We start from the raw sequence: 27,979 nt of genomic DNA on the forward strand, positions 1-27,979 counted from the left end.
CCAAGTCAGCTTTTTAATAAGTGGTATCATTGCCCTGAAGTCCACCAATCATAACTTCTGTGTTTTTGCCTGTATTCTACCCAAAGCACCACTGGTCACGCAGCACGCACTCTGGCAGTTGATGCAAACCACAGCAAGGTGCCAAATGGAACTGCTTTTAGTAGTTTTGGAAATTTGTCTATGGAAAGGACAAAATCTATTAGACTGAGATGTATAGGTATTTTGTCTGAATGTATGTGTATCTCATGTGCGCCTAGTACCAACAAGGCCAGAGGAATGTGTCAGATCCCTGTGACTGGAGGAATAAACAGTTAACAGCCATGCAGGATCTGGGAATCAGCTAGTGATCTTGACTTCTGGGTCATTTCTCCAGCTGAAGAAATTTCTCTTAAGGCTCTCAACTTGTCTTGGCCTTTTGAGGTTGCATAGGAAGTATTTATTTCACAACTCATAATGGTAGTAAATTTAGTTAAGAAGTAGCAACAAAATAATTTTATGGTGGGGGGGGGTCACCATAGCATAAGGACCTGTATTTAAGGGTCCTGAAGGCAAGAAAGGAAGTCAGAAGCCCTCTCTTCAGCAGAGGTTACTGTGGTCAAAACTCAAAAGAGAAAGAAAAAATGCCTCATTTCTCCAAATCCTTCATTTAATATCAGGTAATGCTTCAACTCAAACACAGTATTCATACCATAGAGAAGAGGGCCCTGAGGGCACCTGAGTCATGCATGATGCAGTAAATAAAATGTTGGCCCAACCTGGAGAAGTCAGTCATTGTCCTAGAAGGATGGTATGCTTTCTCTCATCATTTCTCCTTCCTAGATGGACTTAGTAAGTCCATGGAAGGAAAAAAATGTCAATCAATGGAACTGAGGAGGGAGGCCCTGATGGTAGATCAGGTTGTAGTTTTATAAAATATGTTTAAGAAAAAATAGGCCAGGCCTCCCTGCAGCAGCCCAGATGTTGGCTGGTCCAGTGGCCTGACCTCTAGCTAGAGGGGCAGGGTGACTGCTGGGCACTGGTGCAGGTCTAGGTCTAAAATGGAGCAGCAGAAGACCTTCCTGTGAATATGAACATCAACAGCCGCTCCCCCTTAGCCCAGTGGCGCTGCAGGGAAGCTGCTAAGAGCGCGACAGCTGTGCACGTGTCCAGTGAGACCAATTATGGAGTCTAATGCGGTGAGTTAATTAAGTCATTCATTGAGGGCTTAGTTTTCAGAGACAAGGAAAAACAAACTTCACCCCTTAAGCAGAGATATTCCACTCTACCCAATTATCTGTAACAAATGCCTCATCTCAAAAAACCATAGACCTTAGCTTCTGCCAAGGTTTAAGTGCAGGTAACAACACATAATCCAGCTCTTCTCTTCCAGCCCAAGCCCTAGTCAGCAAGACTTGCTGATCTCAGACAGACATCTGCGGTGAGGAAGGCAGCTATTGAAGGAGTCCAGGAGCAAGAGACAGTTTGCAGTCAGTGCTGTCAGTTTCCTTTTCTACTGATGTCTTCTTCCTTCAGGGCAAACTTCCTCCTAAGGACCTCAGAGATAAGGACAGCAGGGTCTTCTTCCTTCAGTAAACTCCGGCTCCTGGAGACACAAGAACTTGTATTTAGGGAGCACTTCCTCTGTTGTGGGTCATGGTGTGTGTGTACTCTTTACCTCCTGTCAAGCACTTGGCAGTGCATGATCCCACACCTATGGGAAGATCCAGCATGCAGACCTGAAGTTACAGTGTTTGGCTTTTAAAACCAAGCTATCTAATCTGGACCCCATCTCTTAACGAGAATCTCCATATTTCTTACACAGCTACAAAATATGGGTAAAATGAAGGCCTAGCAATTAGTTGGAGTTCTGATCTTATCTCAAAAGGGTCTGCAGTGAGTGACTGATGACTCAGCCATTCTGATCCTTACTAGTTCTGGAAGACAAAGACATCCTGGAGATAATCTACCACCATCTTCCCTTAAGTGAGCTGTTTGGTTGTGGTGGTACCCCTACCCCATGACCTTAAAAGATCAAAATCATAGAAAAACATCTACATTATAAGGAACTGTGGGAACAAATTGAATTCTAAGGTAGGTATACAATCACAGTAGAGCATCCTGGATGCTCTGGAAATAGCTGCCTGCTGCTGCTAACTCCTACACTTGTTTCCTGAAGGTGTTTTACTGGTCTTTGAAGAAATACATGAAGGTCAAAGATTGACTTCAAATCTGAAAGATTTGACCAAAGATTTTCTTTGGTCTATCACATTATCTGAACTTTTGCTGACCTTGCTGACCTGGCTAACCAAACCATATGCGTAGGACAGGTTTGGCAATGGTTTTGGATATAATTTGGTCTAAGAAGCCAAATACTAGAAGCTGAGCTGGTAACAAATGTCTCTATTTCTCGAACTCAGGAAGCAAAGGCTAAAGGACTGCAAGTTCAAGACCAGCTTGAGCTACACAGGTAGCCAAGAGGCATGTTTTAGAACACCGACTAGAAGGAAAGGGGATCAGGGCCAACCACAGTGAAGTGAGGCAGCAGCTGAATTTGGGGGAGTAAGAGATGAAAGGACCCTTATGTGCCACATAGGAAGACTGGAGTGTGTGGCAGGTTTCTTGCCCAGCACTAACAAGGACAGCTATACTGGGCACCCACCACCAAGTTCTATCTCCAACTAAGGTGCCCAAGAACAAGGTCCTCTGTAGAGTCACTCAGAGTACAACTGGAGTAGCTGCAAAGGACAGGCTCCCTCAGGCAGGTCTAGAGCTTGCCTACTAGGAAGCTTCTCGGGGGACTCAGAGAATGGCCTTGCTTCAAACTCCAAACCTGCTCAAATTCCCTCAAACGTGAACAAAGTCTCTGAGTATTCTGCTTTGATGAGTTTAATGTATACAAATTTGGGCTGGTGTAGTGGCTCATGCCTTTGATCCCAGCGCCTGGGAGGTAGAGGCAGGCAGAACTCTGAAAATTCGAGGCCAGCCTGATCTACAAAGTGAGTCTCAAGGCACCCAGGGCTTTACAGTGAGACTTTGTCTTAAAAAACAACCAACAAACAACGCCCTAAATCTGAGCAGTTTTGGTGAACAGCCAGATTTATATGAATTATATATAGGCACAAGGTGGTGGCAAATGCCTTTAATCCCAGCACTCAGGTGCAGAGGCAGGCTGGTCTACAGAGGAGTTCCAGGACAGCCAGGGCTACACAGAAACCGTTCTGAAAAACTAAAAACAAAGAAAGCTTGGTTCTCAAGTCCCTGAACATTACAGAGTACTATATATTCATGGAAGTGCCTGCAGAAAGCAGCAGAGGTGGGAAAGGCCCCTGAGCTGAGTTACAGAGAGTTGTACTGTGGGTATTGGGAATCAATTCTGGGTCCTTTACAAGAACACATAGTGCTCTTAACTACTGAGCCATCTCACTATTTCAACAATAAAACCTCTGTTATGAAATTCTCCTTCCACCAAAGTCTACTAGTTTTGAGACACCAGTATGTCCTACAAACCTTGCTTTGAAGGATCATGGAAAGGGTAGCTAGCAGCATGTAAAAGCAGTGCATTGGTGTTTTGCCTGTATGTAGGTCTAGAGTTACAGACAGTGGGAGCTGGGGACTGAGCTGCTGAGCTCTCTCCAGCTCCATAGCTGCAGTCTTAACACGCAACTGAGGTAACCTAATAGAACAAATGCAAAGTGTTGCTTTTTCCTCAAACCAGGTCCTAGTCACTGCGAAAGCTTTGTGAATGCAGCAACATGACTCTTCATCCTGAGCCAGGAGTGACTAAGAGATTACCAGGCTCCTGTCAGATACTCACAGGTCCTGGCTCTGTTTTATTCGATGAAAATCCTTCAGGATGCCCATCATGTCTGCAAAGCTGCTGGCCTTGGACAGAGAGATGCAGTCATCTTCTTCAGACGAGCTACAGGTAGTCTTGTGTTCTGGTTTGCAACATTCAGGGCTGGCAGAACAAAGCAGGGGGATTGTTGGAAGCTCAGGGACCTCAACCTCAGTTTCCTCAGTAATGTCACTAATGACAAAGGAAGTTGTAGAGTGGAATGAGGATCCGAAGCAAGGCAAAGGAGAAGAAACATTTGAACTTCCTGGAGATAAGAAATCTGGTGTCAGTGACGCCGAAGCTGAAAGAGAAAACAACAGACATGGCATGATGGGCCCTGGGCTGCCGCATGGCATGGCCTCACAACACCGCCCACAGAACACACTCATTCCCAGAGTGCTGTGGGTGGGATATCCTCAAGGAGTCTTCCCCACTCCACGTCCTACTGAGAGCTCCAATTAGGTAGAGAAGCACTGGCTATTTAAGTATCTAGGACAGAAACTCACAGGAATCTCAGGAAACCATGATTCCTAAATGCTCCCATTCTGCAGTGGGATATAGGTTTGAAGCCCCGTTTTCTGTTTTTCCCAGGACAGAGTTTCTCTGTGTAGCCCTGGCTGTCCTGGAACTCTGCAGACCAGGTTGGCCTGAAACAGATCTGCCTGTCTCTGCCTCCCACCTTCTGGGATTAAAGGTTCACACCACCACCACCTCCACCTAGCTGGAAGCCCTGGTTTAAACCAAAGCCAAGCAAGGCCTGCATTTCCTACATTTGTCATTTTCTCAACTGTGATGTTTTGGTTTGATATTTTGAATTTTGCTACCTATGAGCTTGAGCTATTTTAGACAAAAATCTCCTGATTAAACTGAGACAGCTGTTCTTCAGAGTTCCCAAGAAATGTCATTACACTGTACGTGTAATAACATTTACACGTACAGTGTAAATATTATTCACTGTACGTGTGTAGGTGCAGGTTTATAGAGTAGGTCAGGACAAGCTGCCAAGGTCTGGTCTTTGTTCCCCTATGTGGGTCCTAGGGATGGAGATGGTGGCAGTGCCTTTGCCTGCTGAGCACCTCAGAGCCCTGTGCCTATCTTCCTGAGTCACAGACTGTATACACTACATGCTCAGAGTGGGGCTCTTACCCGCATCTGCTGCCACGATTTTAGCAATCTGGCTGCGCAGGTGGCTTAGTTCATCCTGCAGCTCAGTGGTACGGCTTAGGGCAGGCAGGGCTGGCTTCTTCAGGGCCAGGAGCCTCTCCTCAGACCCACGCAGATTGGGCACTGAGGCATTACGTTGCATGACAATCAGAGGGCTAGGCTTCCAGGTATGTCTCAGAGGGCGTGTATCGCTCCTGGGCCGGAGAAAGAAAACTACGTCTTACTACAGACAGGCACTGTACATCCCTAGTTCAATTCCTTCACCCCACAGGTGCCACTCCCCCTTAAGCCCATAGCTCTCAATCCTGTCGCCCCTCAGCCCCTCCTTGCTGATTGCCACTTCTGGTAGAAACTGCCCATCCCCGGCAAAGCAGCTACCTGACCCGGGCATATGTTTCCTCTTCATCTGCAGCAATCCAAGCAATGTCAGCCAGAGTAGGGACTGGAGGTACATCTTTCAAACACAGGTCAGAGATGTTGGGCAGGGTCTGTGAGAAAGCAAAATTCAACATTTACCCAACGTGATGAGAGCTAATCAGATTAATGCAAAATGGGACTCCTAGGGCTGAAGAGATGACTCAGCGGTTAAGAGCACTGACTGCTCTTCCGAAGGTCCTGAGTTCAAATCCCAGCAACCACATGATTGCTCACAACCATCTGTAATTGAGATATGGCACCCTCTTCTGGTGGGTCTAAAGACAGCTACAGTGTACTTACATGTAATAATAAATCTTTTTTTTAAAAAATAATGGGACACCTAATCCAGCACTTAGTGAGGAAAGCTTCCTGCTTACAAATCAGGCTATTTAATGGGACTGGCCAGAACTGCCCCCCCCCCCCCCTTAAGGTGTTGCATGCATGGTGACTGTGCCATGTGCATACATGGTACCCACAGATGCCACAAGAGGGCGTCAGATCTTCTAGAACTGGAGCTACAGAGCGCCCTGTGGGTGCCGGGAATCAAACCTGGGTCCTCTGGAAAAGCAGCTACTGAGCCATCTCTTCAGTCCCATATACTAAATATTACTACTACTCATATGCACTACTCTGAAGAGTAGTATATGTCCTTAACTCTCTCTGCTCAGCAGCAGCTGACAATATAGTCAAATGTGAGGGAACTTCCAGTGTCACACTACACAGCTTGATTTCCCTTTGTTTGCTTCTGAGTACCCAGGACCTTCCCAGGTTCCTTTGACAGTTCTGGATTGTGTTCAGTAATGAGACACTTGTCTGGTAACTACACACTTCCGATCCCAACCTTACCTAACACTAACCCTGATACCATTGCCAACCCTGGACTCAGTTCCTACACAGTATGTCTCACTCACTCAATCAGCTTATTCTTTGATTTCTCTTAATACCTAAGACTCAGGTCCTTGTGCACATATTTATGCCTCTCTGCCAAGAATGCTTTCATGTCTCTGCTTCCTATACTTGCCACCATAACCATCTAACACAGGCTGGTGCCTCACCAGGAGTTCTGAATGCGGGCAACTGGCTCCAATGAACATTATTTAATTTTCTGCCACTAGAAGCAGGTCTCAGAGACCTTGGCCAGTCAGGAATCTCTACTGTAGAGTGGATGCTTTTAGGGCCTCCATAGACACAGAGGCGAGCAGCCCAGTAACAGAGTGGCCATGCTTGGACAGAAGCATATGGGGATTTGAGGCCACAGAGAAACAAACAAATAGAGGCAAAGCGGTCCACTCAAGAGCTGGTGAGAAGAGCAGGTCTACCCTCCAGCCCTCGTGAAGAGAGACACAGGCACAAATGCCTCAGCTGTAGTGTAAGTCCTCTGGGAATTTGGTTTAGCAAAGGTTTGGGGCCTGCTTTGATAAAAATGCATTGCTGGAAGCTTATATAACCTGAGTCAGTAGTAGCAACAAAGATGAAAAGTTGTAATTTATGAGCACACTGACTGTTGTGGTCACACATCTGTGCTATCAGAAAGTCAGTGTCCAGGATCTATTATAAATTAAAGTGACCAGGAAAGCAGCCAAAAAAAAAAAAAAAAAAAAAACCCACAGGCGTGGCAACTGGCAAGAGAAGCAGCATCTACCTCCACACTGAAACCTTCCTGTAACTCACCTCAAAGGACGCCCGTGGACAGGGTTTCAGGGGGAGATTGGTCCCGATTCTTCTTACCACACTGCGAGCAGCCCCATGTGGCTTGTTTTGCCAGATTGGGATAGTCTAGAGAAAAGAGACACCCCCAAACCTCAGTGAGTCCAACTACAGCTGCTTGCCTGCCTTTCTCCTCCTGGAGGTGAGTCCAGCCAATGTTAGGGCCGGTGGTCTCTACAGCTGCTGCCGCTAAAGTAGTCAAGGCTGGGAGGGTTTAGAGAAGGAACTAGAATTAGCTGGGGGTATGGCTATTCTGGCTCCCTCATGTTTCTCTGTACACACACACACACACACAAATAGCCCCCAGCCTTGCTCAAATGCCAGGGCTTCAGGGAAAGGCTAAAATGACTTGCATCTCGGGACCTCTCATAGCTCTTGGGCAAACACAGTGCTCAGCTCTCTCGCCCCACCCCCACCTTACACCCTTACCACACTGGCGTCCATCCCTGATGTGTCAGCCAGCTCCTGCACCTGAAGGACAGACGAGGCACCCACAGGGAAGGCTGGAGGTGTAACTCCTTCATATCAGGCCATTTCCAGGAGTATGAGGTTTCCTTTCCTGTGAAACAGCGCCCAGAGAGCAGGCACTCAGTGCCCACAAACAAGCCTCTGCAGAGCCACTAAAACCAACACCGCCAATATTTAAAGCAAGAAAGCTAGCCCAAGAGGCCGCCCTTCCTTGTCCCTGGCTTTTCTAAACCCAGACCCATTACAGGCTGTCAGACCTGCTGAGAAAGCTTCACCAACCTGGGGACACTTCCAGGCTCCAAGATTAACCAAGGAAACGCCTCCAAGATGCAGCTAGAACACTTCAGTGGTTACAAAGCTCAACGGAGAGCAAAACCAAGAATGCCATCCAAGCCTAAGCATTTATTCTTGAAAATTCAAGTGGGTAAGAAAGACTCAACAGCCAACTCATGCTAATTTCAGTCTACTGGGCTACGGGGGAGAGCTTTAAGTGGTTATAATGCATCACCCCACCCTACCCCCAACTGCAACATTCTGTCACAGAACCACATCTCCAGCCCCAAGAGGTTTTTCTTTTTCTTTCTTTATTTTTTGCCTTACTTATCTATGACTGTCTCTTGTAATGCTTTTGGATGTTGCTTTTTTCATTGGTAAAATGGTGAAAGGTAAAGTTGCCAGCCACTCTAGGCTACCTTAAAGGTCAGTGAAACTGGTGAGTAAAATGCTTAACAAAATTTAAAATAAGTTTACTCCTGAATTTTGAAAATTCCTTTATAAGATTAATATACAAAGCAATACTCCCGACTGTACCCTTCACAGCTGCCTTGGCATGGAGGTTCAATCAGTGTGCTTTTTATATCCATTAAACACAAAACTACCCACTGGTGCTAGGCATGTAGATAGTTGTGCTTTTAAGGAACTTAAGTCCAAAAGGACACACTTTTCTATGAAAGGCTGGGCATCATTAAGGGGCATACGAGGTAACTACAGCCCAGGGCCCAATGGTGAGTTTGGAGAAAATAGGAAGTGAAGGACTTCTAAAGAGGACAGAGCATCCCAAAAGACTGCAAAAGGCAGACCAGAGGTCTTATCAAGGGGGTTTGCAATTCCTGGGTGAGAAGTCACTGGAGAACTTAGATCTGGTTCTCAACAGTGATGGGATTAACAGGATGGACAGTATCTCTTAAGGGAGATCTGGAGTTCCTCTTCTGCGAGAGTTGTCATGAGAGTACATGGAGAGAGGAAAGGACTTGTCTGGCTCATCACCAACTGCCTGTTCAGTGGACAGTGTCTACTGGTCCAGGTTCTGATATGTGCAGCCCCGTTCAAGCCTACAAAGTCCCTGTGTGCCAGACTTCTTGCTAAATGCCACTTAACTGTGCTACTCCTGCCCATTACGCCCTCTCCTGTCCTGCTTCATCTCCAAAGAATCTAAACCTCAGGAGACAGCATTTAGACAAGCTGCCCGTTCTACTGCTCTGGTGTTCGACTCTCTCCGAGACTCCACAGTCCTGCCAGCAGGGTGTACCCCATCTTCCATCTCTCTCCAGACCAAGTTCTGACACCGTTTGGCAAGTACACGACTTGCGGCCATACTCGCTCCTGCTGGGGCCATACTGCTACCGGGCCAGCAGCTCCCAACACGTCCTATCTGTGCCCCAGTCTATAGCACTGCCTCTGTGGGACTCAACAAAACCCTTCCTTATGCAGCTCATCCCAGCCCCTCGGCACCCTGCTCATCCATCCATCACTCTGCCCCTGGCAGCTTGGGTCCTCAGTTCACTCAGTAGCGGCCTGGATCGCCTTCCGAGGCTGCTCAAAGCGGAAATGGAAGTAACCAAAGGGCCACATCGCGGCCTCTGCAGCCACTGCAAGCGCTTGGCTTTCTTCTCAGAAAGCGCTGTAGGCGACGCTAACTTAGCTCGAGGCCCCGCCCCCCCGTGCCCGCTAGCCGCTCCCGCCGCCCCGCAGACCTGGGTCTCCGCACCTCGGCGCCGCCGCAGCCCCTTCGGCGCCGGCCGTGCACCGCGCCGCGCGCGTCTTTACGTGCCGTCTCTCGGCAGACCCTCTCGGCTCCGAGCAGGGCCTCGACCCGGCAGTCCTGGGCCAGGGAAAAACTTTTGCCCAGCGGTACCCGGCGATCACCTGGGCAGAGTGCACGAGGGTCTCAGAAGGCGCCAATGCCCAGCCAGATGCAGCACCTTGCGCCAAAAACGACGCGTCTCCACCCCCGCGACGGCGACCCGGCCCGGGCCAAGGTCGGCCAAGTCCCTACCGCGCGTCCAGCGGCCCTTGGACCCACGGGCCGGGCCGGGCCGGGCCGGAGCGCGCAGCGGCCTCCAGGCCGGCGTCGGTCCCAGAAACGCCGCGCGGCCCGGGCGTATCGCACGCCAACGGCTGGGTCGACCCCAACCGCTGGGTGCCTTGGCCAGCAGCTCCGCCTGGGCACTAGTGTCCTCACTAAGCGGGGCAGACAGCGGCGGCTCCCGCGAGAACTTGCACGGGAATAGGGAACGCGTGCTCCCCTGCGCCGGGACGGAGACGCCGGTGACGCACCGGGGTGCTCACCGAGCCCGCCTCCTGCGGTACCCCGCTCTGGGCTCACCTCAGCTTCGAGCTCCAGACTCACCTCAGCCCCTCCTACCACAGCGGGCGGCCAAGCCTCAAACGTCCTCACTTCCGCTGACCCGCCTCCGGAAGCAATCATTTGCAGCTGCGCGGCAGACCACATGCCCAGGAGAGGCGGGCCTAGCAAGGGGCCCGAGCGGATGCGGGCTCTGAGTGGACGGCATACCGCCAGGAGGTCACACCCCTCTCCAGGCCACGCCCTCTTCCCAGCGCGGGGCGGGGGGGTTGGGGGGAAGACGCTAGAGTTTCTTTCCCTGTTTAGTTGCGGCCGTGGGAGTTGCTTCCCGTATTTAGTGTCAACAAACGTCTGGAAAGCGGCAGTCAGCCGCTGTGGCTGCTCAGCACGGAAATAGTTGATGCTGTCGCTACTCCTGCTGCAGGTCTCCGAATCCTCTCATCTTGGCATTTCAGCCTTTCCTGTCTAGTCTGGACTCTCGTTCCATTTCATGCTTTCCAGACACAGCCCCCAGCAAAAATGGCTGCTTTCGCCTTTGAGGCGTGCCCTCCAGTGCTTCGGAGTAGCTTACTTATATTTAAAAGCTCGCTGTCTCTCTCACACACACAAACACACACACACACAGACACGTACACAAGTGTGTAGCATGATTCAGTCTGTTAATAGATGGGTGGAGTGATGACACTCGGAGACTCCAAAGCTCTCAAGCTCGCTCTTTCTGCTGGTCTCCATGGCATCCAGTTAGTGGGGACACACTTTCTTCTCTGCACGTGGCTTTGCCTGACTCACCAGTTGCATTCCCTTAGTCCCAAAGCCTGTAATCCCCACCTGCCAGGGACAAATCTGTTGGATTCGTGGGTGGACAGCCCTATGCAGTCACAATGGGCATTGTGCCCAGACCTGTCTTACTACACCCATGCCTGCTTTATTTCTCTATTGTTGTCCTCTCGAAATTACAGTTATATGTTGCTGAAGAACAGGTCCTCTCTGGGAAACGTGTCCTTAGGTGACTGAGTTATACAAACATCATAGAGTACTTAAACACACCTACCTAATATACTACCTACCTGGGTGAATCAATAAAGCCTATTGCTCCAGGCTACAAACCTGTGCTGTGGCAATTGTGCTAAATCCCAGGAAGTTGTAGCACAATTGTAGACATTTGCATCTACATACAAATAGGGCACTGGGTCTGGAGAGATGGCTCAGCGGTTAAGAGCACTGACTGCTCTTCTGAAGGTCCTGAGTTCAAGTCCCAGCAACCACATGGTGGCTCACAACCATCTGTAATGAGATCTGATGCCCTCTTCTGGGGTGTCTGAAGACAGCAACAGTGTACTTACATATAATAATAAATAAATCTTAAAAACAACAACAACAAAAACAAATAGGGCACAGGCCAAGTTCTAGATAGCTGGAATTTCTCAGCTCTTTGATTGTTGGGTATCCCTGTCAGACACACAGTGTATCAGTGACAAAGCCACCACTGTGTGGCACTGGCCATTTAAACGATTCTTATGTTTTTCTTGTACTTCATTTTGCAGTGGTGCCCATAGGATCTATAAGTGGTTATGATCAAGCCTTAGCCTGGAAACTGGCTTGACCTCTCCGTGCCAGTGAAAACGATTTGGGAACAAAAGGCTGGATGGCTCTGCAGTGTGGCTCTGCAGTTTTCCTTAACTTCTGTCTCAACCTTCTTTTACAGGTGTTCTCCATCCTCACACACACACACACACACACACACACTGCTGTGTGTGCCTTATGATAACTATGAGGTGGTCAAAAGATAATCAGGAATTGCATCTCTCTACCATGGGGAATTCAGGGCCTGAACTCAGGTTGTCTGGGTAGCAAACACCGTTACACAGTGAGCCATCCCACCACCCCTACAGGCACATTTCCTCCCATAATTATCTAAAGCCTGCCATATGCTTGCTCGGCTTCTAACGGGTTCAACATCAGGATCATTCTCAACACAAACTTCCGGATTCTCTACTGTAGTTTCTCATTCTGTCTACTACAGACAAGTCTCTCAAGCTCTGTTGACAAATAAGGCTCCAAAGCGTCCCAGCTCAAATGTGCCCATCCTTGGCCATCTCCCAGTAGGCCCAACCATGGAAGGACAAAACCAGACATCCTTCTCGAAGGAAAAGCACTAAGGTACCTTAGGCTCTCCGGTTTTATTACAGGACATGCTGGGCATGGGGAAACAAAGGCAGAGGGGCGATAGGACAGCAGCTGGAGATGCGCAGAGGCGTCTGATGAAGCCCCAGAAAGCCCCAGCAATCAGTCCTTCCCAAAGGACTGCTCAGAGAACCTGGCAGAGCTATCGACACCTGCTGTTTAGTCTGATCAGAAGACATGGTTTAAAAGGATTCCCTTCCCACCAGAGGGGAAAATGAGCCAGGGCATCCCCAAAACAGACATAGCTTTTAGAGTCATGTGGGTTTAGATCACAGCTCTGGCCCTCTGAGTGACCCGAGGAAGTCACTTTGCTTCCCTAAGACTCCAATGTCTTCCAATGGGGGGCGATTTGCCAATTCATAGTTTGTTATGAGAAAATGTATGGGATCTTCACAGGGCACCCGAGGGACAAGGCTCTTGGGAGCCAAAGAGGGTAAAGGGGGCTCCATGTGGTGACCCCAGGGGCAGGCTGGGGAACAGGACTCGGGGAAAGTCTACACACCTTCCTCTGCATGGGTGAAGCCCGAGGCCCTGGTGAGGCCAGGGAAAGAAACGGCACACAGGGACCTGGCTGATGTCGCGAAGGCTCTGACTTACTGAGTTCAAGGCGGTTCTTGGGAGTGTGGAACACAGGGCAGGGTTGGGAACTACTGAACCATGGCTGCTTGTAAAAAGTTGGAAGAGAAGGAAGAAGGGATTGTTCCCCATGTGCAGCTGCGAGGACATCAGGCTGGATCCACTTGGGATTTCAGACCCAGCCATCATGCGGCTGCTGCCGGGGGAAGCCCCTGCCCCCCTTCTTTCTCCTCAGCATTCAGAGTTTTCAAAAATATAAGCTGTGAGAAAGTTCTTATAAAAACACTCTTCTGTATGCATAAAAAAAAGACTGGCCGTGGTCAGCAGTTCAAGATGTTCACCAAGTCCCCAAAAGTAGCCAATGGGAACTGGTGGCCATCCAGCGGTCAATCAGTTGACCGACAGTACCCTGGGCTGACCTAGACAGTGCTGGTATAAGAGACTGCGCGACTGCGCTCTCTGACTGGGACACATGTCTATGAGACAGGGGTCAGGAACCTATTGCAACCTACTTCATGGTGAATATCTTCAGCTCCCCACACAGGCCTGGGCCGGGGTCAGGTCAATGGGCTGAAGTGCGACAAGGTGGTCTACATTCTGTCAAAGGGCTCTGAGCACAGGTGCCAGGCGGCTGTCTCCAGGTGACAATGAGCCCAGTTGGGGGCGCTGTGCACAGAAGGCTACCTAGATGATGGCCCGCGTAGAGGGCTCCAAGCAGGCATAGGCTGGTCCCCCAGGCCTAGCTCTTTTGATTCCTTTGGCTGGAAAGGAGAGCCTAGAAAGAAGGGGCGTCTACCTATCCAGCCCACTCCTTATTCACACCGGGGTCCTCAACTCCATCACGGCTGGGAAGTCCATGGAGGTCTCCCCAGGCCCCTTTTTGGGGGACTTGAAGCCCTTGGAGTGAGATGAATGAGGTGGGGACCACTTCCAGTCTGAAATGGACTCAGGACACTGTGGCTCTAAGGCGCATGGACTCTGTCTGCCGGGTGTTCACCAGGCCCAGGTTCTCTAGGACTAGGCTGGAGGAGGGGCAGGCCCCGCCGGAGTCCCTCCCTCAGGAACTGCATGTAGGTCGCTGTGGACGGGTCCTCGAAGGTGGAGGAGAAGCTGAAGACGTTGTTCTTCTCCATGTCTTCAGGCCTCACGGAGGTGATGTCCAGGAAGTAGTTAGCGTTGATGTGGTGGACCTAGAGGAAGGAAGGACATGGGTGAAAAGAACTGGGGAGACCACAGGCCACATCTTCCCAGGCCAGCTCAGCCCCCACCAGCTTCACTGTGGGGTGAGAACAGACAGGCTATCACACTGAGCATGTCCTGGCTAGAGATGCCCAGGCTAGACCGTTCCCTTTTCATCAGCTCCCGGGGTAGGAACCAGGAATCTAGGCCTTTACTCCCTGACTCCCTAATACTGCCAAAGATTTTTCTCACCAGAGCCTGGACCAGCAGACGCTTCGAGCATACTGTGTTTCCTCTCCCACCCAGCCCAGCTATCTCCTGGCTAGCTCACTCTCCTCCTGTAGGCCCTCCCACTCTGGCAAAACGGAGACCAAAGATGGGGCAGCTGTTCCGAGTGGGGGGGCCTTACTCTACCAGTCTTAAAATGGGTATGTTTTTAAAAACTGCTGCGACCTGATGCCAGGCCCCCTAAGCAGCCCCCACAGAAAAGGGGAACCATGGCTCAGGCAAGGCCCTCGATTGCTCTGTAATCTCCTTCCCTGGCTCACGTGGCCCAGGGAGCCGTTCCTGGGGCCATGCTTTGTCCACTGAACTGACAAGATTCACTGGGGGACATGTTTGGCTCTGCTGCTGTACCCTCCCCAAAGCACCCCTGAAGTCCGCTCAGGATGCAGCGGCAGTGACGGAGACCACCACCCGCTGGGGACCTACCACAGTGCCATTGGGCAGGCAGATCATCATCTCCACAGGAAAGCTGTACTTCTCCAGGTGCAGGCCTGCCAGCTGCCTGTGGAGCGTGTTCTCCTGCTGGACCTGTGGCGACAAGGACGCTCCCTGGTACCTGGGCCCAGTGCCGTCTGGGGGGGGGCCCACAGGCCGCTCCCCTGGATCCCAGGCTCACCTGCAGGTCTTCCAGCTCCTTTACCAGGGACCAGGTGCTGATGAAGCTCTCATTGAGAAGAGTGAGTACGGGCGGGCTTTCCAGGACGGTCTCCCGGAGAGTCCGCCCGGAACCTGTCAGGGTAAGGCCAAGGGTGAGTAGCCCTCATTTTACAGCAATTTACTCGGTTTAGGTAAATTCTGTGGGGTTTCAGAATGTCTCCACACCCAGATGAAGGAACAGGTTGAAAGAGTAGACAGAAGCCAGGAGAGGTGGCACGCAGCTGTATCCTGACACTCAGGAAGCTAAGGCAGGAGGATTACCACAAATTCAGGCCCAACCTGGGGTACACAGTGATCGAGTTATAGGCTAGTTTGGACTACAGAGTGAGAACCTATCTCAAGAAATGGAAAGCCAAGAATGGACTCCCAAGGAGAAGACACTGAATGAAGGAGGCGGCGGCACTGGTGACATAGTGACATGCTGAGTTGTGTGGCATGGGCTAGCCCAGAGCCTGCCCACAGTGACTGACTGATTCTCTCTCTCTTTTTCTTTTCTATTTTTTTAAAGACTCATATTTTTTTGTGTGCATTGGTGTTTTGCCTGCATGTATGGCTGTATGAGGGACAGCAGATCCCCTGGAACTGGGAATTACAACCAGTTGTGAGCCTCCATGTGGTTGCTGGGAATTGAACCCAGGTCCTCTTTTATTTATTTATTTATTTATTTATTTATTGAACTATTTCTTTATTTTATGTATGAGTACACTGTAGCTGTTTTCAGACACACCAGAAGAGGGCATCAGATCTCATTACAGATGGTCGTGAGCCACCATGTGGTTGCTAGGATTTGAACTCAGGACCTCTGGAAGAGCAGTCAGTGCTCTTAACTGCTGAGCCATCTCTCCAGTCCCAGTGACAGATTCTTTATCCCACTTAGTTCTCAGTCTCCGGGCCTTTACACAGGCACTTCCACTCAAACCCTCCTCCTCCTGTCATGGGACTCTCCATGTCTCATTTAAATGTCACTCTCTCCAAGCAGCCTCCCAGCTCCCCTCCGCCCCTCCCTTCACTTCCGCTGGCCCACTTGGCCCTGCTCGCCTCTCCCTGCGCTGCATCTGCAGCTATGTCACTCAGGGATGCCGCGCAGCTACTGCAGTACCCGTATTGGCTGGGGGACCAGGTGAGGGCGTGGCATTGCTTAGCTCATCCTCGCGCTCACCGTTGGATACCCAGAGAAGTTTCCAGAAGGCCTTTGGTGAACATTCTGGATAAGAAACCCAAGCCCAGCTTCTGGCGCTGTTTCCCCTCTCACACGTAGACCTTACACAGTACAAGATATGCTGACACCCAATGCCACGCCTGGTGTGCTCTGCCCATTTCATGGTTGAGAAAACTGAGACTCAGGGCAAGGATGTTGTTTGGGTCAAGGTCACTAGATTAAAATGACCAAACATGAACACATCTGCCTGACATTTTTCCTACACTTTGGCATCGTCTTCTAGGCTCACCCAAGTACTGTAGGCTTCCCTGGGACCTCGGTGGCCCAAGTCCTCAAGACTCCAAGTCCTGTTTGTCTCAGAGCCTCTTGTGACCCATCCATAGGGTATGAAATTCCTCACCTCAGCAAGACTGGTCATCCAGGGCCCCCCACAGCAAGATGGAATGAACAAGTTTGTTCTCAGCCTTGGCTCTGTCAAAGGCCTCCGTGAACGGCAGGTAGTTGACCTGTGGTCAAACCAAGATAGAAACTACTGAGTGGCTGGGGTCGTTTGTGGTTGTGCCGGTCAAGTGTGCATTTATCTGTGTGTGTGTGTATGTGTGTGTGTATGTGTGTGTGCATGTATGTGTATATGTATGTGTTATATGTGCATGTGTGTGCATGTATGTGTATATGTGTATGTGTGTGCATGTATGTGTATATGCATGTGTGTATATGTATGCATGTGTGTATATGTGTGCATGTGTGTATGTATGTGTATGCATGTGTGTATGTGTACATATGTGTGTGGACATATGTGTGCATGTGTGTATATGTATACATGTGTGTGCATATGTGTGCATATGTGTGTGTACATCTGTGTGTGTGTGTGTGTGTGGGTGTATGCATGTGTGTGTGTGTGTATGTGTTTGGGGCAGGGGGCATGGCTGCACCATGTGATCCTTCTCCAAGTTCAGAGTGGCAGAAGGGAGTCCCATGCCCCAACCTTCCAGCACAGTGCCATGCCTGACCGGAGCTCCCAGCCTTGGCCTCACGGAGTCTCACTCTGGTCTTACCCAGCCTCACCTTCTTGAAGGGGTACATGGCCACCTCTAGGCGCCGGGCAGCTTCTTCCCAGCTCAGCTCCTGATGCCACTTGATCTCCTCAAACACAAACTGGAGGGGTTCTCCTGAGGGCAGGCGGCTGTCGATCATGTTGCCGTCCTCATCCAGGATCACAGAGGGCACCGAGGGGCCCACAGCCTCCAGCTCCATCTGGGCCGGAAGTCAGTGGTGAGGGGTGTCTCAGAGAGGGACCCCAAGAAACCTTCAGGAATGGTCTACTCTGCAGAAGTGGGGAGACGGGGCTCAGGGCAAGGCCTTGTAGCTGACTAGATCTGGGTAGGGACACCTGAGTGTTCACCTGGGGGACGTAGCCAATGTCCACCTCCATATTGCTGGTCTCACTGGCCCCGTACAGCCACTCCATGTCCACATTCAGGGACCTGAGGATGGCCAGGGAAAAACAATGTCACCATCAAAGCCCAGGTACCATCTCGCTTAACGCAAGCAGCTGAAAACACAGACCCCACAGGGTCACTGGGATTTTGACAGCAGAGCCTGGGCCAGGCCTGGATAGTGCACGGGGCTCTCATAGCACGACCCATATACTGCTCATGAGCCCTTGTGGCAGAGAGGGGCAGTGCCTCGCTGTGGGGCACAGAATGAGGCAGCAGTAAGGCAGCACCAAGTTGGTGCTGAGGCCCTGGAAGGACCTCCTGGCTGGCTCTCACCTGCACAGGACAGAAGTCAGACTTGGTCAGTGCAATCTGAAAATCTGCCACATGGGGGAGCCCCAGGACCGCCAAGCAATAGTCTCTGCGCAGTGACTCAATGCCCTCAGAGGCATCCCTGCGGCCTGATACTTAGACACAGTCCTAGCTAGTCCTCTACCCTCTGTGTTATCTGGTCCTTGAATCAGGTACACTGAGGCCAGCTTCTGCCCTAGCACTAGGTTCAACCCACGAGGGGGGTAGGTATACCATCATGTCTCTGCTCTGCCTCTCTAGAGAGGGGGAGAAACCACTCTAGGTAAGTTCAGGCTTTCCCAACCATTGTTTCCCCTGATCCAGGACAGTGAGGAAACTGAGGCCCAGAGAGGGCCAGGGCCTTCCTCACAGCCACATAAGCCAACTCCCAGCTCTTGCACAAGACCTCCACGGGCCTGCTTAAAGTTTACTTGTATCAGGGAAGACTCTTGAAGTCACCCCTCCCCTACACTCCACCTCTTAGTCCCCAGATCTGCTGATGGGGCTGACCCAGAAGAGGTACATGGCAGTTGTCCCAGAAGTGCCACCAAGACCCCGTGATGACTGCCTTCTCTCAAGTCCTGTTTTATTTCCTTCCCTCCCCAAGGGCTTTGACTAGATGTCACCTCCTCTGGGAATCCTCCCTAGACTCCCATGGGCCCTGCCCAGCTGCTGACCCCCCTCGGTGGCACAAGCAGGCCAGGCTCCATGTCTATCTAGACTACTTTGGGAGGATGTGAGAAAGTCTAGGGAGGGCCTGCGGCAGCTGGGGGCCCACAGACCACAGCCGGCTTGCCTGGCCCTGGGACCTTGGCTCTGCAAACTGTGTTGGGTTCCCATAGAGGTGGAGGGAGTGCCGAGTGTCTGGAGATATCTGTGGTAGGACCACTCAGCTGTCTCCTGCTGCCTCTTCTTGGTCAGCAAGTCCCTCCCAAGTGGTGGCGCTGGGGAGTGAGGGAAAGGGCGGAGACTGAAGGGTCTTTGTGCCCCTTGATTTCTGAGCCTAAGAATAAGAGCAGCAGCAGAACTCAGGAGAAAGGAGCCAAGGCTGGACCAGGGCTAGCTCCTACCTGTGATTGGGCACGAACAGCCTGAAGTCACGGATGTGTGTGGCATCTTTGGATAAGATGATATGGCCAGTGAACTGGCCCGGCGAGAACCAGAAGGGGAAGTCAGGAGGCTCGCTGAGCTGGAACTCGGCGTGGATCCTGGTGGGAGTGGAGCTTGCTAAGCCCGGACCCCTCCCCAATCTCTCCCAGAGCCCAGGGAGCCGTGGCCAGACTCCTGTGCGGTCAGAGACAAGGAGAAGAAGGCAGGAGATACTGCAAATGTCACTCCTCTAGAAGGCTCTGTGCCACCTTCCTTAGAAGCCTTGCCCTAATCCTCTCTGGCCATCTTTCTCCACATTGTGTGTGTGTGTGTATACATCCCATATCCTGGCCCTGTGTGTGGATGACACCACCTGGCCACCGGCTAGCTCCAGTTCAGGGCTAAGCAAGTTCCAGACACCTCTCACCAAATCGTGTGCCCTCTGAAGGAGGTTAGTACTCCCCTCACCCACCGAGGAAGAAACTGAGGCTCAGAGCTGAAGCCCAAGGGTGGGTGGGAGGTGGTAAAGTTGGGGGTCTCTGGCTTGGTCGCCTCCTACACTTCCAAGCACAGTGACACTCACCGGAACATCACAGTGTAGTAAGAATCGCTGATGGCAGTCAGGCAGGCCACGGTGCCCTGAGGGGCGAATCGGGTCTTCACGAAGGGGCGCGGGTGGAACAAACTCAGAAGGCGGTGGATGATGACCTAGGGGCGGCAGGAAGATCCCAGCTGGTGTGTCAGGCTCTGGGCCTGGATCTGTAAGCCAAGGTCAGCTCTGGACCCAAAGGCCCGAGAGAGGGAGACTGGGGGGGCGGGGCAGGGAAGAGTGCCTGGTTCAGATAGGAGGGGCCACTCCTGAGATGGCTGCAGGGGAACCCGCATCTCCCTGTGCTGTCCTTACCTCCTTGCCCTTGGGTGGTGGTGGGTAGAAGCGGTTGTTGGACAAATAGCCCGTGAAGACGCTCAGCTCGCCAGGAATAATCCACCAGGGCTGGCCCAACTCCTGACCTGGAGGTGGCAGGAAGGGCCGGAAGTGGCGGGCGGCAAACACTGCGCTTGGCGAGGCTGCTGTGGTCCAGTTGCGGAGGCCTGACAGCGCGAGGCGGGAGACCTGGGGCGGGAAGCCGAGGCTCTAGGAGGGCCTGTCTACGTCCCTCAAGACCAGCTAGACCATAGGCTGGGGCAGGAGGGGGAGCATGGGGAAGGTCAGGCCTCAGAGATGGACACAAGCTTAGCACTGTCCTGCTAGAGAGAGGCCCACCTCACACACAACCTGCCCTGGCTGCAGTGGCTTTCCAGGCCCAGCCCAGGCCAGGGCAGCAAACTCAGGGTGGGCAGCTGTGCAGCTGGAGACCTGGCCTAGACCAGGGTGACGGCCCCACCCCCCAGCCTCTGCATAAGCCTCCAACCAGTCCCAGGTGCCAGGCCCTGGCCCAGGCTGCTGGCTCCCTTAGGCAGTCCTGTTTTCTGTCCCCCTAACCCCCAGCCGACCAGGCTCTGGGTTTGCTGTGGAGTCTGATGGAGGAGGAGAGTGAAAAATCGAGAAGAGTCCAGAGTTAAGAGCAGAAACCCAGAGTCGCGGAAGGAAGACCTCCCGCCAGAGACGGCCCCGCCTCGAGTCACCTGCCACACCGTACTCAGCCCATCATGCAAGGCCGACCCTCAGCTGTCTCTTCCAGCTGAAGAGAGTGTGTGTGCAGAACTGGTTAGCCTGCAGCTGCAGGGCTCTCTACACAAGCCTTGGGGCTCAGAGGCAAGGTGGCGGCCCCCTTATTACAGCCTCCCTGTGACCTTACGGATCATAAGCACCTGTCTGCCTACGCTGTCTGCGGGTTCTGTGCCTCTTTGAAGCATCATTTCCAGGACAGGGGAGTGCCACCCCCTTAGGGATGCGGACCACTGAGAAACTGCCACTCCTTGCTGGGCAGCAGGTCCCTCCCTCTCCCCCCCACTCTCCTCCCTCCCCTCCCCCCCCCCCACTGTGCCAGAAGAGCCAGGCTTGGCGAGAGGCTGGAGGAGGAGTGGTCCAGGGAGCTCCCATCCAGAGGAATCTTGCTAGTCCAGCTCACAGGCTGGCCAACCCTGCAGGGCATTGCCAGAGGAGGGGTTCTGGGGTCCAGACACTGCCCTACGTCCCTGAGTGAACTGGTCCCTCTGGTTTCTATCTCACTACCACTCCTACTGGGAGCCCTCTGCCACTCAGGGACATCACCGCTCACGGACATCACTGGGCAGGGACATCACCGGGCAGAGACATCACCTTCAATCCCTTCTCCATTCTTGATCTCCCCAAGAAGGCCAAAGCCGTGTGTCCACTTACAGAAGTGCCCCTGGCATGCCCTGTTCACCTCATTGCTTTGTGTTGCGAGTGACATTACGATCTCTCTTCTCACAGCCCCTACTTGGGCCAACAGCACACCAAGCACTGGTCCCCAGCAGGGAGCTTGAGTCACCTGCTCTGTGCCACACTTCATCAACAGCCACACCCCTCCCTTTCTTCCTCTCTGTCCTCCAGTCCCATCCCTACCTCCATCCCCCTGCCTCTACCCACTCCAGGAACTGGTCTGCTTGAATCACCCCCCCACCTTTCTCTCCAGCCTGGAGAACACAAATCTAATTTCACAGTCAACCCACTGAGGCATTTGGCTTCTGCAAACCAAAGCTAGAAGTCGGGCACAGAGACCCTCAGGAACCTGACTCCTCTGCAGGTCCCTTTAGGCAGCATGCTGCTCGGAGGCCTTGGGCCAGCCGCACCTGCCCTATGACCTGCCTGCCACCTTGTGTGACCATAAGTGAAGCGCTTTGTTTAGCTGGGCGCAGAGCGACGGCTGCTTGTGGCAAGGGAACAGTATGCAAGAAGGTGGGAAGCCAACCCAGTAAATAGGAAGAAAACCCAGAGGACCCGGTAGGAGAGGTGACAGCTGGATGGGGTGGGGGGGGCGGGGAGTGGGGATGACCCTGCAATGGGCTCTCTGGGACCTCAGGGCCTTGAGCAGGAAGAAGCAACACAAGCACCTGCCCGCCTCCCCCCTGCTCTCCCTCAGGGGTGTGTTCTCCCCCACAATCCCCATCACATGCTGAACACGCAACAGGTCACGGGCATCTGACAGAATACCTGACACAAGTCAGGAGGTGGCCACGGGTCCAGGAAATAGATGGGCAGAAAGTACCCATCCCCCAGGCTCCCTCTCTAGCTGCCCCCCATCCTGGGGACAGTCTGTCAGCTGTCACCCCTGCCAGGAAGCTCTCCCAGCTCTCCCTGGGTAGGGAAGAGGCTTCTGCAGCTCCCTCCCACACCAGACCAAACTGGAAAGCAAGCTCGCTTTCTTGAATGCAGTGAGGGACGCTGACAGGCCCGAGGAGGGCACAGGCCTGTCCTCTGGAGCAAGTGTGCACAGGTCTTGTCATCAGTGGCCCTTCTGCATCATTACCCAGCCCTACTCACCCCTAGGAAGCCATCTTTGCTCTTGGTCATAGTCTCCGTGAGCAGAGGCTGGAACCGGGCTTCTATGGTAAGAGTCTCCTCGCTGGGGTCATGGGGCAGCTCCTCTTCCTCGTAGCTGGCCACAGGAACTGAGCCTATGAGACAGAGGTGGCTGGAGAGGCCCCGCCCTTGAACCCCAAACCCCACTCAGGATGCCTACGACAAAGGAGCTAGGCTTGGGACAGAGCTGATAACTAAGTCACCATGCACAGTGGTCTACTTTCCCCAGGAGCGGATGATGTCATTAGCAACTCCATTTCACAAATAAGTGGAGATGATGTCACTTCCCCATTGTCACATACTAGGCAAAGCAGGACTCCAAGCCAGGGCTGTGTCATTCTGAATCCATGATCGGCTATGATCCCCTCGGGATCTTAGGCAGCTGTGAGGGATGCGGTCAAGGGCAGCTTAGCAAAAAGAAGAGCAAGCCATAGCCTGACGTCATCGGATGAGCATGGTGGGCGGAGACTCGGCGGCTTCGCCCTGATCTTTGGCTGGCTTGGACTCCCTGCTTGAGAAGTTTGGCTGATTTCTCAGCATTCCCGTAGGGAGATGCAAAGTTCCTCATATTCTCCATGCGGACGGAGCCACGATGCAGGGTTAAGGGGAGAATAGCTGGCGTCCAGAGCAGTGACGGAATGACGCACACCACCCTACCCTGCCCTACAGACTCCCAAGGACGGGTGAAGGCACAGAGCCCATTTCTGGCACTTGGTGCAGTGGTGACTAGCCGTGCTGAATGGGGCACGTCAGAGGCACCTATCAGCCAGAGTCATCACAAGTTCCCAGGCTGCCTGGCCACACTGCAGCTGCGCAGAGCCCGCTCTGCCTACCGAGTGGAACTGTCAGGGGTTAGGCTCAGGAAACGGCCCCTTCTGTTAGCAGTCCCCAGCAGCCCGGTCAGAAGATCGCTTTGGGGCTGGTGAGAGGGTCCACCAGACCGCTCTGCTCTGGGAGTAAAAGAGCCTGTCACAACTTCCAAAAGTTGCCCTCTGACCTCCAGGTGTGTGCTGTGGCATATGCATACACACGATAATAAACATTTTTATATGATTTTTGTTACATCAGACAGGGTTTCTCTGTGTAGCCCTAGCTGTCCTGGAACTCACCTGTAGACCAGACTGGCCTTGAACTCAGAGATCCACCTGCCTCTACCTCCTGAATGCCAGGATTAAAGGCGCCCCCCCCCCCCAATCTTTGTTGTTTATTTCTTTATCTGTTAGTCAATGCAGTAAAACCTTGTTGTTATTTATTTGAGACAAACTCTTAGGCTAGCCTGGAACTTGGTATGGAGATAGGGCTAGCCTTAAATTTGTGGTACAATCTCTGCCTCCTGTGTACCATCATTTCTGGCCAGCAAAATTTTAAAATAGCAATACAGAAACATCAGTCAAAGGAAGAGAGGACTATGCCGGGTTATTATTAGTTTGCCTTACATACTGAATGATTTTAGTGGTTAAGAATAACCGGACTGCTGGATGGTAATAGCACACGCCTTTAATCTCAGCATTTAGGAGGCAAAAGCTGGTACATCTCTGAGTTCAAGGCCAGCCTGGTCTACAGAGTGAGTCCCAGGACAGCCAGGGCTACACAAAGAAACCCTGTCTCCAAAAACCAAACCATACCAAACCAAACCAAACCAAACCAAACCAAACCAAACCAAACCTCAGAATACTTGGGTCTGGATGACTGTAGCCTTTTCTGCTGTTGTTGTAGACAGCATGTCTCAAAAACAAAACAAAGTAACCTGATGCGGTGGTGCAGACCTATAATCCCAGCTTCTTGGAAAGCTTAAGGCAGGAAAACCCCCAAAATTCTAGTCTGGACTCTAGAGTGAGCTTAAGGCCAGCTTGGGCAACTTAGTGTGACTCTGTTTCAAAAGCAAAAGTAAAAGATGGGGCCGGAGCAATGGTTCAGTGGTTAGAAGCGCTGGCTGCTCTTCTAGGTTTAATTCCCAGCTCCAACATGGTGGCTCCCAGCTGCCTGTAACTCTAGCTCCTGGGGATCTGATGCCCTCTTGTGGCCTCTGAGGGTACTTCCCGCACATGGCAAGAGGGTCCCTGGCCACTTGCTAGCCACCAGCCTGGCATCCAGGCTAACGAGAGACTCTGCCTCAGACAAAAGGTGGAAGGCACCTGGGCACTGCTCCTCGTGGCTGTCCTCTGATTGTCACAGGCACACTGCACACGAGCACAGAGCTCACCACGCTCACAAGTGCATTGACACAGAGCGTGGACGGGAGGGACGGGCACGTTCTAATTCATTCATTCGAAACTCAGATTATCCTCCTCTATCGTCAGGAAATCAGCAACTGCACCTGGCCAGCCCTGGCTGGCAGCAGGCTAGGAATGACACAACCTAGGCTTTAGAGCCGTGGGAACAGCTGTGGCTCTGTTGGTTACCATCTGCATACTGACCGTGGTAGTTCCTGAATTCTTAACCCTGTGAGCCAGGGCAGGGCCCTGCAATCGGGTGGGCAGGTCTAACGGGGCTCTCTGCCCTCCAGCCTGGCAAGTGGGTGAATCTGCCTGTGTCCTCATCTGACAGGCCTGTGACAGGTGTAAAGGCTGAACCTCTTCCAAGTGCTTCAAGCTGAGGATGTGGCCCGGGAGGTAGTCACTGAAATGGGCTTGGGTGCCAAGGCAACGCATGTACCCACCAGCCTGAAAGTGGTGAGGGGTAGGGCCCAAGTCCTTTTGGGTTTCCCCTGAGTGCCCAGCCTCTCTGGTACCTGTCAGTTTCTCTGCAATGGGTTTGAATTCCTCTGCGCTGATGTACATATCCTGGTCAGTGTCCAGCGAGGAAAAGAGAAAGAGGCCATCTGTCCCCAGGACCTTCAGGGCCGATTCCTGTTGGGAAGGAAGAGGCTGGGCTGAGCATCACTGCGGGGCCCCAAACTCTCCATTCCAGTCCCTGAAGCAGGCAGCAGTTTCCGGACACAGCGGCTCCTGCCACCCTCTTCCAGAGTCCCCTCCACACTTGCCAGCCCAATTGCTCAAATATCACCTCCCAACAGTCCCAGAGTTCCTCGTCCCCTTTTTAGTCGCGGCTGGTCCTAGTTTCACTCCACGCCTTCATCCATTGTCTACTCCGAGTTCCCTCCCCGCCCTCCCAAAGGCCCGGTCCTACTTTTACCCAGTCCTGGCCATTGTCCCCCCCCCCCCGCCTCCCCCCTCCCCCCCTTCCCCGGGGCGGGGTAGAGCTTTGCTCTGCGCCTCTTTCTGCAGCCACTGTCCCCCTCCTGTCCCCTCCGACCTGCCGCGCGGCCGCCTGGGCGTCGGTGAGGAGCGCGCAGGCCCGGGCAGCGGCGACGGCGACGGCGACGGCGGCGGCCAGCAGGGCTCCGAGCAGCGCCAGGGCGCGGGCGCGGCGGCGGGGAGGCGCGGGCTGCGCGCCGGGGTCCGGGCTGTGCAGGCGGCGCGCGGCGGGGCGGGCCTGGCCCATGGCGGCGGCTCCAGGGCTCCGGGCCGCTGCGGGGACCGGGATCGCACGGCGCGGGGCGGGCGGCGCGGGGCGGAGCCGGGAGGGAGGGCGTCAGCAGGGCGGACTGCCGGCCCATCACTGCCTGGGGAAGAGGGAGGCCCCGGGCACAGCGCCTGTTCGGCGGGCCCACAGGCCCTCTACCTCGCCCCTTCCAAAATAAAGAAAAGAATAATAATAAAATAAATTCTTTTAGACATTCTTTCACTCTGTAGCTCAGGCTAGCCTGGACTTTGCTGTGTTGTCCAAGCTGACCCTGAACGACGATCCTCCTGTCTTGTGTCTTCTGAGCCTTCAAGTATGATCACCCTCATCCCTGTGCACACGGCTCTTCCCCTCCCTCTCTCCCTTCCATCCAAAGTTCAGTTTTGCAAAATGTGTGTGCCATAATCAAAGAATACTGCTGAAATTATGATCTAAAATACGGTTAAATTATGATATAAAATAAGGACTCCTGGGGACTGGGGAGAGGACACAGTGGGTTGTTACAGAAGCTGACCCCCAGCACCGGTGCTAAATAAGCCGGCTGTGCCCACACATCCTTTGTTAATAGGAAGGTTGAGCAGGAAGACCCCTGGACTTGGCCAGCTAGCCTAGCCAGAGAGCTGAGCTCCAGGGTCTGTGAGAGACCCTGGCTCAAAAATAAGTGGGAGAATAATAGAGGAAGAGACCTGACAGCGACACAATACACACACACACATGTACACACACATATACACACATATTTACACACATACATACATATACACACATATTTACACACATAGACTCACACATATACACACAAATACCCATATACACACATATATGTATATACACACATATATACATAACATATATACATATACATACACACATATACACACACATGCACACATATATACACACATACATACACACAGACTCACACACATATACACACACATACACATACATATACACATATACACATACATACATACATACATATACACACATACATATACACACACATAGACTCATATACACATACACACATACATATACACACATGGACTCACATACACACATACTTATATACATATATACATACTCAAATATATACACATTCATATACACATATACATACATACACATATGTACAAACACATAGACTCACATACACATACATATGTATACACACACACACACACACACTCATAAATCCACTATATAATACAGAACAGAACATGGCTGGCTGAGCAGGTTTTAGCCGCACACAGAAGCAAAGCCGGTGGTGCTCCGTGCTCTCTAATGATGGCTGCCCCGAGCCAGTTCTCTGTGGAGCCCCCTGAAGCTGGCACCTCCCCTCCATGGTCCAGCTGAAGGGCCTTCTTCAGATTGCTCTCCATCACACACAGGCAGTGAGCACTGAGACCTTCCCAGCCCAGGCCAGGGCTCCCCTGTGTGTGGAGAGTCCCAGAGGCCTTTCTGGGGTTCCCCGAGACGGAGTCATAGCTACTGGGAGTGCACCCCCAGCAGGTGCTGCAGTGCCAGCAGCTACTACAGCTAGATCTGCCTGACACAGGGAATAATTGTTTCTGGGGAACACTGGGCATGCTTGGGGAAGGGATTAGGCAAGGAAAGGATGCAACTGGAGAACATGTTTTCCTCTCCGTCCATCCCCAGAGGTCCTACTTCCTGCCAGGCGGCCTTTAATTATCAGGCTCTAAGGCCCCAAGGTGACTGCTCTTTCCCAGAGGCCAGTGTCTGTGAAGTTCTAGACTTCAGTCTATAGGAAAGATATGCAACCTTTGGAGACGACTATTAACTCCTATGTACTAGTGATCCCCGGTGTGCATGCACTAGTGGATTCCAGGCCGTTGTGTGCTAGATGGGGATTGTCTGGCTTATAACGTTATTTTATTCCCAGGCCATCTAACCAAGTAAAGTTTTCTTTTTGTTTGTTTTTGGTTTTTTGAAA

General features: G+C 52.3%; 2 protein-coding genes across 8 annotated transcripts; both read right to left on the bottom strand.

Moving 5' to 3' along the window:
• Positions 1 to 1,175: 1,175 nt before the first annotated feature.
• Mtfr1l (mitochondrial fission regulator 1 like) lies at positions 1,176 to 10,274 on the bottom strand. Of its 7 annotated transcripts, none has more exons than XM_052177705.1 (7): positions 10,200 to 10,274; positions 7,532 to 7,661; positions 7,067 to 7,171; positions 5,357 to 5,466; positions 4,961 to 5,172; positions 3,794 to 4,115; positions 1,176 to 1,582 (listed from the first exon to the last, which is right to left on the bottom strand). In XM_052177705.1, exons 2-7 carry the CDS (start codon positions 7,544 to 7,546, stop codon positions 1,477 to 1,479), a joined length of 870 nt encoding a protein of 289 aa, XP_052033665.1. In that variant the 5' UTR covers positions 7,547 to 7,661; positions 10,200 to 10,274; the 3' UTR covers positions 1,176 to 1,476. The 7 variants fall into 7 exon arrangements, with proteins under 7 accessions (XP_052033665.1, XP_052033664.1, XP_052033668.1 ...); XM_052177704.1 differs by having other exon boundaries at positions 10,176 to 10,243; XM_052177708.1 differs by lacking the exon at positions 10,200 to 10,274 and adding an exon at positions 9,544 to 10,043 and having other exon boundaries at positions 3,794 to 4,079.
• Positions 10,275 to 12,289: 2,015 nt separating this feature from the next.
• Positions 12,290 to 26,064, bottom strand: Selenon (selenoprotein N). The gene is made up of 12 exons (XM_052177710.1): positions 25,813 to 26,064; positions 25,289 to 25,406; positions 22,519 to 22,652; positions 19,975 to 20,184; positions 19,654 to 19,778; positions 19,052 to 19,189; positions 17,597 to 17,678; positions 17,260 to 17,448; positions 16,595 to 16,700; positions 14,995 to 15,107; positions 14,805 to 14,906; positions 12,290 to 14,104 (listed from the first exon to the last, which is right to left on the bottom strand). The coding sequence occupies exons 1-12, from the start codon at positions 25,999 to 26,001 to the stop codon at positions 13,877 to 13,879; spliced, it is 1,734 nt and encodes a 577-aa protein (XP_052033670.1). The 5' UTR covers positions 26,002 to 26,064; the 3' UTR covers positions 12,290 to 13,876.
• Between the last annotated feature and the right edge of the window lie 1,915 nt (positions 26,065 to 27,979).

Source organism: Apodemus sylvaticus, chromosome 3 (assembly GCF_947179515.1).
Source record: "Apodemus sylvaticus chromosome 3, mApoSyl1.1, whole genome shotgun sequence".
NCBI lineage: Eukaryota > Metazoa > Chordata > Mammalia > Rodentia > Muridae > Apodemus > Apodemus sylvaticus.

Excerpts from the sequence above, each read along its gene's own strand:
- Mtfr1l (XM_052177705.1), bottom strand. Across the intron at positions 4,116-4,960 it reads AATCGTGGCAGCAGATGCGG|CTTCGGCGTCACTGACACCA; the intron begins GTAAGAGCCCCA and ends TTTCTCTTTCAG. Across the intron at positions 1,583-3,793 it reads ATAAAACAGAGCCAGGACCT|GAGCCGGAGTTTACTGAAGG; the intron begins GTGAGTATCTGA and ends TTGTGTCTCCAG.